At 39.2% G+C, this 12,467-nt stretch overlaps 1 protein-coding gene across 3 annotated transcripts in view; it reads left to right on the forward strand.

The window, feature by feature from the left end:
- The first annotated feature begins 650 nt into the window (after nt 1-650).
- Nucleotides 651-12,467, forward strand: part of pank1a (pantothenate kinase 1a) — a 32,139-nt gene continuing 20,322 nt past the window's right edge. Inside the window, exons 1-2 of one of the 3 annotated variants that reach the window (XM_042501707.1) lie at nt 752-788; nt 1,028-1,302. In XM_042501707.1, the coding sequence (XP_042357641.1) occupies nt 1,053-1,302 (250 nt within the window). In that variant the 5' untranslated portion in view covers nt 752-788; nt 1,028-1,052. Of the gene's footprint in view, nt 1,303-3,074; nt 3,297-12,467 lie in introns of those variants that run through there. The other 2 variants (XM_042501706.1, XM_042501708.1) reach the window with 2 other exon arrangements.

The raw sequence follows: 12,467 nt of genomic DNA on the forward strand, positions 1-12,467 counted from the left end.
AAAATGAGTGAAAAGTATTTTGATAAACACTGAAGTCTTTAAATCAAATTTGGAGGTTTTTAATTTGGAGTTTGGAGTTTTAATTAATTTTTTTGAGTTTTTGTGTTTTTTTTTTGTGGGGGGGTGCCTTTTTTACAACTTCGAGTTTTTCCATTGTCTTTCTATTTGTATCTATTTTGTTGTTTTTACAATTTTGTTTCTTTGGGTCTTTTTTTTATTTTTTCATTATTTTTTTTACAATATTGAGTTTTTGATATTTTTTTTCAGTTTTGCAAATAATTCTGAGGTTTTTGGTTGTTTGTTTTTATTGTTTTAATAATTTTGAGCTTTATCTGTATTTTTTGTCGGATGTTTTATTTAGATTTTTACTTACTTTTAGTAGCAGTCGTGCTTTTCAAATAGACATACCTTTTTCACATTTTGTCTAACATGATTTCCATACTGATCATTTAAAACATTATATATATTTATTTTTTTCAATGCATGCCTTTGATTTGACACATTATATTTTAACACAGTTTGGTTTTTATTATTATTAGCGGTCTACTTTAACTGCAGTAAAGGAAGTGGATCCTCCCTCCACCGCCGTGTTTGAGTGTAAGGTTTCAGTGTGATGGTGCAGCAGAGAGGAGAAACCGGTCGGAGGAGGTGAACTGGTTCAGGAGGCGCTGCTGTGACGTAGCAGTCCACCGCCAACACACGCACACACGCGCGCGCACACCGGCTGCTGCTGCGCCTGCCAGAATCTCAATGTGGGGAAATGACCGCGAGTGACCTCAAAAGAAACGGTGTGTTTTAACGACTGCTGGCGTTTTGATTTTAGACGCAATCAAAGCAAGAATGTACGTCAAAATTTAGCGTGATATTTCAGGGTAAAATTCATTTCAATACGAGAAAAGATACGGTTTGCTGGTCGCGCGACTGTCTGACTAGCTTGCAAGCAGCCGGGCTAACATTAGCCAGCCGAGCTAACCGGGTTTTTCGCCGCTAGCGGCCGTGCTTGTGCTTTTTTTTTCACCCATTGCAGATGCTAAGCTAGGCTAGCTGCTGCCATGGATAAAGCCAAGTCAATGATCGACAAGAACGGAGCGTCGGGACCTTTTCATGTCAACAACGGGCAGAGCCAACGGGGATTTCACGCTAACGGCTGCAGCACCAACAACACTTTCAGCTCGAGCACCAGCAGCACGTTTGAGAACATGCATCATCTGCACCGCGGAGACGATGCGGAGTGCAACGGGTCCCCGGCCAAGAGGTGCCGGCTACGGAGGAGGACGGAGTCGGTGAGACGGAACAGACCACGTAAGTGTCAACGTGCTTTGGGAAAACAAACTTGACAGCTGCTATTAAATTGTGCACATGAATTTGACTTTTTTTCTGATGGTGGAGTCATCGATAGTGTGTGGTCGCTGTGACCGGGTTGCTGCAACCCTCCAACGATCAGCTGGGGTTTGCACAACCATGCCGTGTTGACGGCGCTGAAGTTCGCTTACGATTCGTAGCTTCCGATTCAGCAGTTAAGGGGAGAGTTAAGGGGAAAGTTATTATGCTTTAATTAGCATTCAGTGGTCAATAGAAAACTTTACAAATGAAAATAATGTCACAATTAGGTACAAATCAGACAGTCTAAAATAAAATAAAATAGGCTCAAGCATGAACATAAATAGAGGTTTACTATTAGATATATGATTAAGCAGTAAGATTTGCATGAATTAACAGTTTTAGATAATTTTGTATTATATATTGTTAAGCTAGATATTGATACAAGTACAAACCAAACAGAGTACAATGATATAAATAAAATTAAATGGACAAGTATGAAAACACATAAACATAAATTAATAGCTTTGGTTAATTTTGTATCACATATTTTTTAAGACATGTAAACCAGCTTTTTATTTCAAAGTGGTGTATAAAGGCAACTTCTTAAAAAAATTATGAATGCAAAATTTAGCTGAAATAATGAGAAAATCAATTACATACTATTAATTCTTGGAGAAATTTCGATTTTGGAATATAAGTAACAAATCATGTTCTTTGAGTGAAATTTTCTTGCCAGATTCGACTGAGAGTCAGTCCTGAAGATCATCACATGTACACATTGAAAAAATAAATGTTCTAATGTTTCTTCCATATGTTACAGAAGCTACATTTGTCATTCATGTCAGGAATGTATCTTAAAAAACAGAATTTGCTAGATAATAACTGTGTGATTTTGTTTTTCAGCACATATTTGTAAGGAATAGTACAGTAATCCATGTCTCACCATCAACAAGCTAGTCTGTTCTTTTATGTATAGCAAGTGCTACTGTTCTCACAATAAGTACATTTTCTAATTAGTGATTAATTAGTTGATTAGTAATTTTCTAGTTACTATTATTATTACTATTATTATTCATTTTTATTTTATTTTTTCAATCAAAAATGGAACTGACTTTTGATCTTGACTAATGTGGTTTACATGTGAAAAACGCAGTGAAATCTCCATTTTTCTGAATTTTCTGAAGTTTTACAGATTTGAAAGTGGGCTTCAGACAGCGTTGAGGCTTTACTTGAAACATCTAACATGTTTCCACCACATTGGGAAGTGCAGTAAGCCGAGGATCGGTCATTAAGCTTTACAAGTGACTTCCCCTTAACTTTCCCCTTAACTGCTGAATCAGAAGCTACAAATCTGAAACTAACTTCAGCGTCATGCTGTGTTGCAGTGACACCCAGCGTGTATTTTCCCCTCGCTGTCCTCTCTGTTGACTGCTGTCGTCGTTTCATGGTTTTAGGTCACAATGTTGTCCCTTCGGATCTCCTCTTTATGATCAGATTAGCTGGTTGGTGTCTCAGGCTGATCTGTCCAATCTACCAGCCTGCTGTCGTCAGGGAGACCCCCTTTTGTTGTCATGAACCCTCAGGTTGCATTTGGTGCGCTCTGATTGGTCGGTTACCCGGTGGTGAAAAAGCTCCTGATAAGTGGGCCTGGCTTGCCTCAGCCAATCAACAGTCGACTCCTGTCTTCGTGAGGCTCTAGGGCCCAGCCCACTTATTTACCCAGTATTTCGGATGATGTGAGTGCATGTTTGAGTGAAGATCATCCAGGGAAACTTTGCAGTTTTTGCGCAGAATGTCGAAAAGTGTCCTTTTTCTCTGTGTATGAAGTCTTCTTAAATATCCAAGACGGACTGAGACCTTCTGAGCCTCTACCAATACGTTAATCAGTTATTGGTTATTTTATTTTATTTTTGTTTACACCTCTGAACTGACAATTTGCCTCAATATGAAGCTTAAAAGTGAAAAGAAACCTGGTAAGTGTTTTTGTTTGATTTTTGTGGTATTGAGAAGGTCTAGATATTGCAGAGAAACAACTGAAATGTCTTACTTGTGTTTTTCCTTAAAGCTTTGAAAACTGAGCAAAATGGCTTGCTTTTTTTCAAGAACATGGTAAGAGGATGACAAGCAACTTCACAAGAAATGGCTAAAAAATTGGCAAGAAATTATTAAGAAGTTACAAGAAAATTGCCTAAAAATATGCCAAAAAAAAGAAAAGAAAACTAAAATGACCTAATAAAAAAGTAATAATAAATAAAAGTTTTCTAAACATTTTTCCTGTGTTTTTGATAATACCTAATAATCCCCAACAGCTAATTTTCTGACCATTTTCTTGTGACATTTTACTTTTTCTTCGCAGTTTGCAGGACATTGCTTGCCAAGTTGGTCATTATGTTTTTGACATAAATCAAACCAGTCTTCTCAGGTTTCAGAGGTTTTGATGGTAGTGAAAGAAGTCTGAATGCAGCACATGAAAACTGATGTCGATCCAGGTGTTAACGGGTTTAGTGGATTTAGATTTCACTTTAAAACTTGGTTTAGGCTGTTAAAAGTTCATCAAAGTTCAAAGTTTATCAGATTTCTAAAGGTCGCTCATTAAAAGAGGCAGATGGTACTCTTAAATACAAAAACGTGCTGTTTAAAGTCAAGCTTTTGCAGGCAGCTGATTGGCGACCACATCAGGGAATTATTGTTGAGTCTGTTGAGTCGAGGGCTCTGGGTTTGTTGTGGCTGAGTGATGCTGTCATGGTAAAACTTGTTCTTCTCCTGTTTGCATGTTTGCAGAGAGACCGTTTGCAAGTTGAGGTGCCCTGTTGCCAAGTTATCTAATCAGCATTCCTTGCATCTGTCATTAATTGTGTTTGGGAGAGACAGATAGGGCGGAGGGGGCATCCTTTTCAGTTTCTGCCTTCAGGGAATTTACCTGCGGATACCAATAGTTCAAGATGACATTTTATCATCTCACCACATAACCTTGTAATGACAGACATCCCTGTTGAGATTTTGTGGTTAAGCATTCTATTGTAAAATTTGTCTATTATGAGACTTATTGACACCCCAAAGTAGACATATTAAAAAAAAAAAGATTTTATTTGGCGAAACGCTGAGAAATTATTTGACTTAAAGGCTGAGCATCAGTTCAGCCTTAATGCTTTAATAAATATAGATAAATGTAGCAACATCAATATTGTGATAATGTTGTATTGTTTACTGCTGTGTCAATCATTCAGGGTTCCCACAAATCCTTGAGTAGTCTTAAATGGTATTAGTTTCATTTAAAAATAAAGCCGTAATTTGTATAAAAATGTCTTAAATCAGTCTTTCAAAGTCTTAAAAATCCTGAGACATTGGGAGAAGGATTTTAATTCATCCTTTTTTTCTGACATCGCATTGTAAACATTTTTTTTTTCAAAGAATTTATCAAATTTAATGTCAGAGATAAAGGAATCAACAACACTTGTGTATATTTCCGACATCCAATCAAATGAAAAATAAACAATTAAATGTTTAAATACATATTTTTAGGCAAAATTATCCCTAATAAGTAATTGGTGTTAGTTCTTTTTTTCTACAATTTTGGTTATTGTAAAATTGGTCTTAAATTTGCCTTCAGTTGACATTAAAAAGTCCTGATCTAACAGCCTTGAGCTGTCGGAAGCCTGATAATTGCATATCACCCACCTCTAACCAGAAGCATTTCACTGTTTCCTGGTGCAGTTATTCATTTATTTTGTGGCGGCAAGTCACTACAAAGTATTGTAACTATTAACTGTTTTTCTAAGGAAACATTTCTGAAGGCTACGTCCTTTCTAATTAAGCTAAACGTTTATTTACCACCAAAACACACTGTGGGTCTGACAGGTTATACCTGTGTAAGAGTAGTTTACCTCAGGTTTGGTTCTTGACCTGAGTAAATAAGGTGACTTGCATTCATGTTGTCTGCTCTGGTAAAGTAGTGCTCTATGTAATTTTTTCATTGTCTAGTTTCACACAGTACCTTTTATGTCATTGCTCCTTTGTTTAATGGATGCAAAGAATTTATTCAAATCTGTTTTTAGCAGTTTAAATGCATTTAATGTTAACTGAAGCATCAGCTATCTCCTTTCAATGGAATATGAGTATATGAGGGTAGTTTATGTTAAGATAGTTTAGCTATCAGTGGTTTATTTAAAAAAAACAAAACATATCCAGCACAATGAGATAAAAACAGAATCAACACATGCAAAAATGTACAAGAACTGCTTTTGTTGGTAGGACATGTTGATAGTTTATTAGACACAGTACTGTGGATATACAGTATGTGCTACAGATTCATTATCTGGGAGTAACATGAGATATTACATTTCTAAGTTACACTGAAAGCTAAATAAACCAGTCTGAAAACAGGAATATCAGCATGAAACAACTTAGCAATCTTTAGTAAAATATGGTCTGTACTGGGGTGATTATGGATGAACAAATAACTGGAGAAATATGATGTTGCAATGAACACACAGCTGATAACGCATTAGTTGTTTGCCGTGGTCTGCTGCGATGCCTGAGAGAGAAAGGCTCTGCACAAGAATCAGCCCAGATTACATAATTAAGATGATATTTCATCAGTAAACTTTGAAATGTCCGGTCAGAGCTCCTCTGCTTTATGGCCGAGTTATCCTTGGACGGTGTCCAGCCGTCCTGATAAACCCGGATAACCCTCTAAGCTTTCACCCACTGAGAGCTGAACCTGGAATGTATTCCCCTTGGGGTTGTGATTTTTCACTTTTGTCCTCAGATTTTTTTTCTAATCGGGGTTTAAGTTGGCGTAGGAACGGGGTAGCGCTGCCTGCATCAGCCCTTGTTTACACCAAACTTGCCAGCAATTTTCATTGACTGTCTCCTAAAACTGACATGCCTTTATTTTAACCATCAAGCTCATTCTTCAGCTCTTTTCCACTTTAATGTTATACATATCTTTCATTTAAAACCCGCAGCTGAGACGCTGTCACGTGTTTTTATACCAGTGTTTAAACCAGACAATAAATACCTTACTGAATGAGGCCTTTTGGGGGATGTTGCTGTTTTTCAGTACAGAGCAAAAGCCACAAAAATAAGAGGAATATAGACAGGAAATGTGCAAACATACCAGTAACTACAATTTCCCAGATTTGCTACACCAAAGAGGTTGTGTTCTCATGAACTGAGCACAGCGCCTGTTTCTTAAGCGTGCTTTATTTCTTGTTTACAGAGCACGGATTATTGTAATGTTCTGTCTGTCCATTTTTACAAGCTTTTGTGTCATACTTTAATCTGCCTGTTTAACTGGTTTGTAGACAATGCCAGTGTTACATATGGCTTTGAAGGAGGCGCGTTGCACCATTGTGTCAGCTGTGTAGGGTCGCCTTAAAATACAAACAGAAAGCACGGCAGTATTAAGAACTTATGTTATTATGAGTAAAGAGTATTTAGAAGGGTTGAAGTAACAGAGCTGGTCACAGTAACATCATTGGAAGGAGTAAGACTTTATCATACTGCCACTGCACTGTAAAGTGGATTTGTGATTTGCGCTTACAGGTTTCAACATTAACCTTTAAAAGTGGCAACCAGGCATCGGCTTTTGGTTGCCGAGACTGGAAATTTGGCAGCCATTTTTAGTCATCTTATATTTCGAGTCACTTCGATACTAAGTACACATTAAACGTCATTTGCCTCGCCATTGTCTCTAAAAAAAAGATTGCCATTGGTGCCAACTGAAGGCCAAGAATCAATTGCCAATTCAACCTGGCAACCATTACTGGGGCGCCCAGGCTAGAGATATGTTAAAAGATGTTTTGCATACAGTATTGGCAGCAGCATCAACAGCACTAAAGTGTTTTATTTGCAAGTTGTCTCAACAGCTGATGCAAGATGTTTTTTGTGGGGTTAGAGGGTTAAGTTTGATTGGCAGTGCGCCTATGATCATAGGGTCTTTGGTCCAGTTTGACGAATCAAGACTTCAGTTGGGTGTTTCTCTGTTAAATCTGGTGTTCATTTTTAAGAGAAGAGCCTTAAATTCAGGGCAGTGAGTTCAGTTTCCAGCTGGTTACAGCCTGAATTTGTGTTAACTTAGTAACAGAATAACTCCCATAAAGAGATACACGTTTGTCAAACAGGTGTGCCACAGGTCGAGTCAATGTTCCACCACTTTCTGCTGCAGATGGATCGTAAAGGGGGCGTGCTAACAAGTTTCACTGGGGGGGCTCCTCCTCCTGTCTGAAAGTGCTCTTCTGTCCTCGCTCTGTCTTTGTCTTCAGTCTGATGTGTTATTGTACTAGACAGAGTGAGGAAGATAGCTGCCAAATCGTCTGTTTGTTTTACAGGATATCAAAGTCTCACTCCCTGAAGCTCGGTGATCTGCATGTTAAACTGCCTCTGTCGATTTGTAGACTGAGATTCGTTCACGTAAAGCGTTATTATTTAGGTAAACCTGGATGGCACTACAGCTTGTTTGACTGGTAGATGTTAAGGTATTTGACAGCAGTCATATAGTGGTCATAATGGCATTAATACCTCTATTAATTATTGTCCATATAGTTTGAGAAATCAAAGATCAGAAAAAATGTCCACTAGAGTTTCCAAAAGTCCACGCTGACATGTTTAAATTGCATATTTTATCCAAAAGTCTAAAACAAACAAACAAAAAATAATAATTTAACGGCTGAACAATTTTGCTGTTGTCTGACATCTTATAGACCCAAATTATTTATGGATTAATTGAATAATAATCATGAGTTGCAGTTCTGATTTAGTTTATTATAGCCTAAGACGAGGAAAAGGAAAAAAGCCGCACAGTGGGGAATCTGAAACAAGAAAATAATTGCCATTTTTACCTAATTGAAATGTTGCAGATTAGTTTTCTATTATCAATATCTTAATTGACTAATTGACTTAATTGACAGCAGGTCTCTAGTAACTACAGTACTCAAATGCAGTAATAAAGCAGAAGTAGTGAATCTAGAGATAGCTGTAGTACTTTGAGTAGTAGTTCTACTAATAGTATCATAATAACCGGTATTATATTTGTAGAAGACAATAATTGTGACTGAATCAGTGATAAGAGGACAGAGGACACAACTTCCTGTGATGTTTTGTTTACTAATGACTTTATTATTAGATCCACTGTATGCACACAGTGTTCAGCTGCCTGCTGGTGTTTCTTGTCTTATCACAGACGTGTTGTGCATGTGTCCTTCTTGTCCTGTGCTCTCTGTAGAGTGTAGTAGCACACGAGACAAACCTGAGATTAAAGGCTAAGCAAGAGGACATTTAATAGAAATGATTGCTGCTGAGAATCCCTAAAGTAATGTTTGAAATCTGAACAGTAAGCATGAGGCCTTGTAGACTTTGTAAATTATATCAGACTGTACACACACACACTGTAGCTACTGCGTGGAGAGTGCGAGGCAGAGGTGTGTTAGGCCGGAGACCTTTCACCTACATGGACACAAATCACGCCTCGCTCTCCGACCCTGCTCCTTGCCACACTGACCTTTGGCTGTATGCACAGTGTGTGTGCGCATGATATGTGTGTCTGTGTGCTTTTTAAAGAGGAAACCCTGCAACATGAGGATTAAAGGACGTTTAAATGTTCAATTCATTCATAGAGGGATGTTCGATGGTTGATCTGGCATCAACACATATGCACGAGAGTTAAATACCTTGGTCAAAGAGCCGTTGACATGCATCTGAGGAACCACATCATTATAGTTCCTTGCTTTTTGTAGATGTGTATGTGTGATTTTAGCCACAGGGCTGCAGTGAATGAAAGAAAGAAAGAATGTAGGCCGGTACATTGTGTTCCTGTGATGTCTCTTCAGTCATTACAGCGACGTATCTTGACATCACTGGCAGCTAGGTGACACGAGAGCAGTAATATTTCCCATGGTATCATGTAGCAGTTTTTCTTTGTTGGTGTTTATTGTTCTTTGGTTGCACGATTTGACGATCATGGGTGAGGTGCAGTCAATACATGCCAAGTTAAATCAAAACCTGTCTAATTAGATTCAGAGGATGCCTGTTGTTCAAATTCCAGCTCCGACACCTGAGTGATTGTCATACAATAGGACTCGCCTACAAAGGTTAATTATGTCCCTCTCATTCTTCGTAATTCTGTACAACCGGTTCGCTGTTTTACTCAACTATAAAAAAATAACCCTTTTTTCATCCATCCATCCATTTTCTTCTGCTTATCCGGGGTCGGGTCGCGGGGGCAGCAGCCTAAGCAGGAAAGCCCAGACTTCCCTCTCCCCGGCCACTTCGTCCAGCTTTTCCCGGGGGATCCCGAGGCGTTCCCAGGCCTGCTGAGAGACATAGTCTCTCCAGCGTGTCCTGGGTTTTCCCCGGGGCCTCCTACCGGTGGGACGTGCCCTGAACACCTCACCAAGGAGGTACCTAATTAGATGCCCGGGCCACCTCATCTGGCTCTTCTCAACACGGAGGAGCAGCGGCTCTACTCGGAGCTCCTCCCGAATTACAGAGTTTCTCACCCTGTCTCTAAGGGAGAGCCCAGCCACCCTACGGAGGAAGCTCATTTCAGCTGCTTGTACCCGCAATCTTGTTCTTTCGGTCACTACCCAAAGCTTGTGACCATAGGTGAGGGTAGGAACGAGGATCGACCGGTAAATCACCACGACAGATCGGTGCAGAGTCTGCATTACTGCAGACGCTGCACAGATCCGCCTGTCGATCTCCCGCTACATCCGTCCCTCACTCATAAACAAGACCCTGAGGTACTTAAACTCCTCCACTTGGGGCAGGATCTCCTCCACGATCTGGAGGGGGCACTCCACTCTTTTCTGGCTGAGAACCATGGCCTCGATTTGGGAGTGCTGATTCTCATCCCGGCCGCTTCACACTCGGCTGCGAACCGATCCAGTGAGATGAAGGTCACGGCCTGATGAAGCCAACAGGACCACATCGTCTGCGAAAAGCAGCGACCCAATCCAAACCGGACCCCCTCAACACCCTGGCTGCACCTAGAAATTCTGTCCATAAAAGTTCTGAACAGAATCGGTGACAAAGGAGTCCAACCCTCACTGGAAACAAGGCCGACTTACTGCCGGCAATGCCGACCAAGCTCTGGCACCAGTCGTACAGGGAACGGACGGCCCGTATCAGGGGGTCCGATACCCAATATTCCCGGAGTACCCCCCTCAGGACTCCCTGAAGGGACAAGGTCGAATGCCTTCTCCAAGTCCAAAAAGCACATGTGGACTGGTTGGGCAAACTCCCATGCACCCTCAAGGATCCTTTTTTCATACTGTAGCCATTACATATGCCACACGAAAAATACTGAAATAATTTCACTTTCACTTTTTATACAGTATTAAAAAAAATAAGACACACACAATTTCCACACAGCAGTCTACATCTTTGCTAGACAGTGAATGGAGTTAACACTTCTGTGTAATCTGAAACCACAAACAATCATTTATGCTGTAAAGAAGCACTCAGGTTGTTAACATTTCCTCCCCCACTTAATAGATTTATTCCTTTTGAGTTTTAATGTTGTGAATTGTGAGTTTCACATGGCCTGAATACAATTTGAGGAATTTCCACTATGACATCATTGCATTTGAGGAAGGGAAGCACAGTAAATTTGCTGTTTCTTGAAACATACATGTATCAAAAGTTTCAGGCTCGGGTTACTTTATTTGTTCCCATAGGTACATTAGGTTTGCAGTTTAAAGTACAAGGCATCCAGTGACACAGATTGAGACACCACAGACAACATACCAGATAAAACATGAAAAGAAGATAAAAGATAAAATGAAATAAGTGTCCCAGTGCTAATCAAAATGTTAAATATCTAATAAATGCAAAAAAAAACGCTACACAACCAGTCCCTAAAATAAAAACAATCTTAAAACTATGAATAAATAATCATAAGGTTCAAAAAATGATCTTTTTCTGTGTGTTCACGTAGCAGCCGAAACAAAGCTGTCTTAATAACACTTAGTTTTGCACCTTGGGACTAAAAACCTGTTCATAGAGCAGAGAAGCTGAAACTAATCTTATAAAGGGTGCAGGTTGTCATTTAAAATACACAAACAAAATATTAGCTCCATACAACTCTTATTATAAATATGATATATATTTCTTCATTTAATCTATTCCAGAGAGCAAGTCACAATTTGTTGTACTAGAAAAAAATAGAGACATTAAGACATAATTTTATTTTCATGTGCTGTTGTGAGTGTTTTTGGCTGAGGCTGTGGAGGAAAATGTGATTGTCATGTGAGGCAGACTCCGTCATGTACCTTGGCTGGCCTATATCAGAGAAGAGGATCGTATTTCTGTTGCCAGCAGTTCTTTATCAGCTTTTATACTTGTTTTGTGTCTTTATTTTTTTATGTCTAAAGGTAAAGCAGCTGACCTCAATTATGTTGTTGGGGAAACATATGTGTATTCTGCAGAGTTCATGCATGGTAATAACAGAAAACGAAGGATCATTATCAAGCTCTTATCAAGTAATTTAGTTCAACAAGATCAAGTTGTCATAAACTGATCTATGCTCAAAGCTATGTTTGCAGGGGAAAAACAGTTCAGAGGAGTTTATTTGACCTCTGTAGCAGGCAATGCAAAATCTATGCTTCTCAGTTCATGTTTACAGGCATCAGAGCAAGTCAGTGGGTGAGAGGGCACCGTAACAAAAAGTCAAGCAAACAATAGAGGAGGCGATAGGTGACCCATGCTGAAAAGTAACCAAACACCAGCCACTATAGTAGAGCAGCAGCAGGTGTAGAGGCAGCAGGTGTAGCACCAACAGGTAACAGTGGCAGCAGCAGCAGTGATAGTGCTATAGCACTCATGCTGTTGGTTTCAGTTACTGAGTACTCCAGGTTTCATGGACCAAGTAACACCTGAACATATAAGTTCAATACAGTACCACCAGACTATGACTTTATCTAAAAAAAAAATGTATTTGAACATTAAAAGTTGCCATTTTTGGTATCAGTTATGTGATAGATTTTATAATGTTGTCAAGTTTGAATTACAATTTAAACCTTCAAGACAATAATAGCAAAATTCAGTTATTCATAATTTTTGGACTGACTGCAGCCTTATGTTGTTATTGTTGTTGTCCAGGACTTTTAATTGACAACATGTGTCACACACCGTTTTCAGTCACT

Source organism: Plectropomus leopardus, chromosome 15 (assembly GCF_008729295.1).
Source record: "Plectropomus leopardus isolate mb chromosome 15, YSFRI_Pleo_2.0, whole genome shotgun sequence".
NCBI classification, from domain to species: domain Eukaryota; kingdom Metazoa; phylum Chordata; class Actinopteri; order Perciformes; family Serranidae; genus Plectropomus; species Plectropomus leopardus.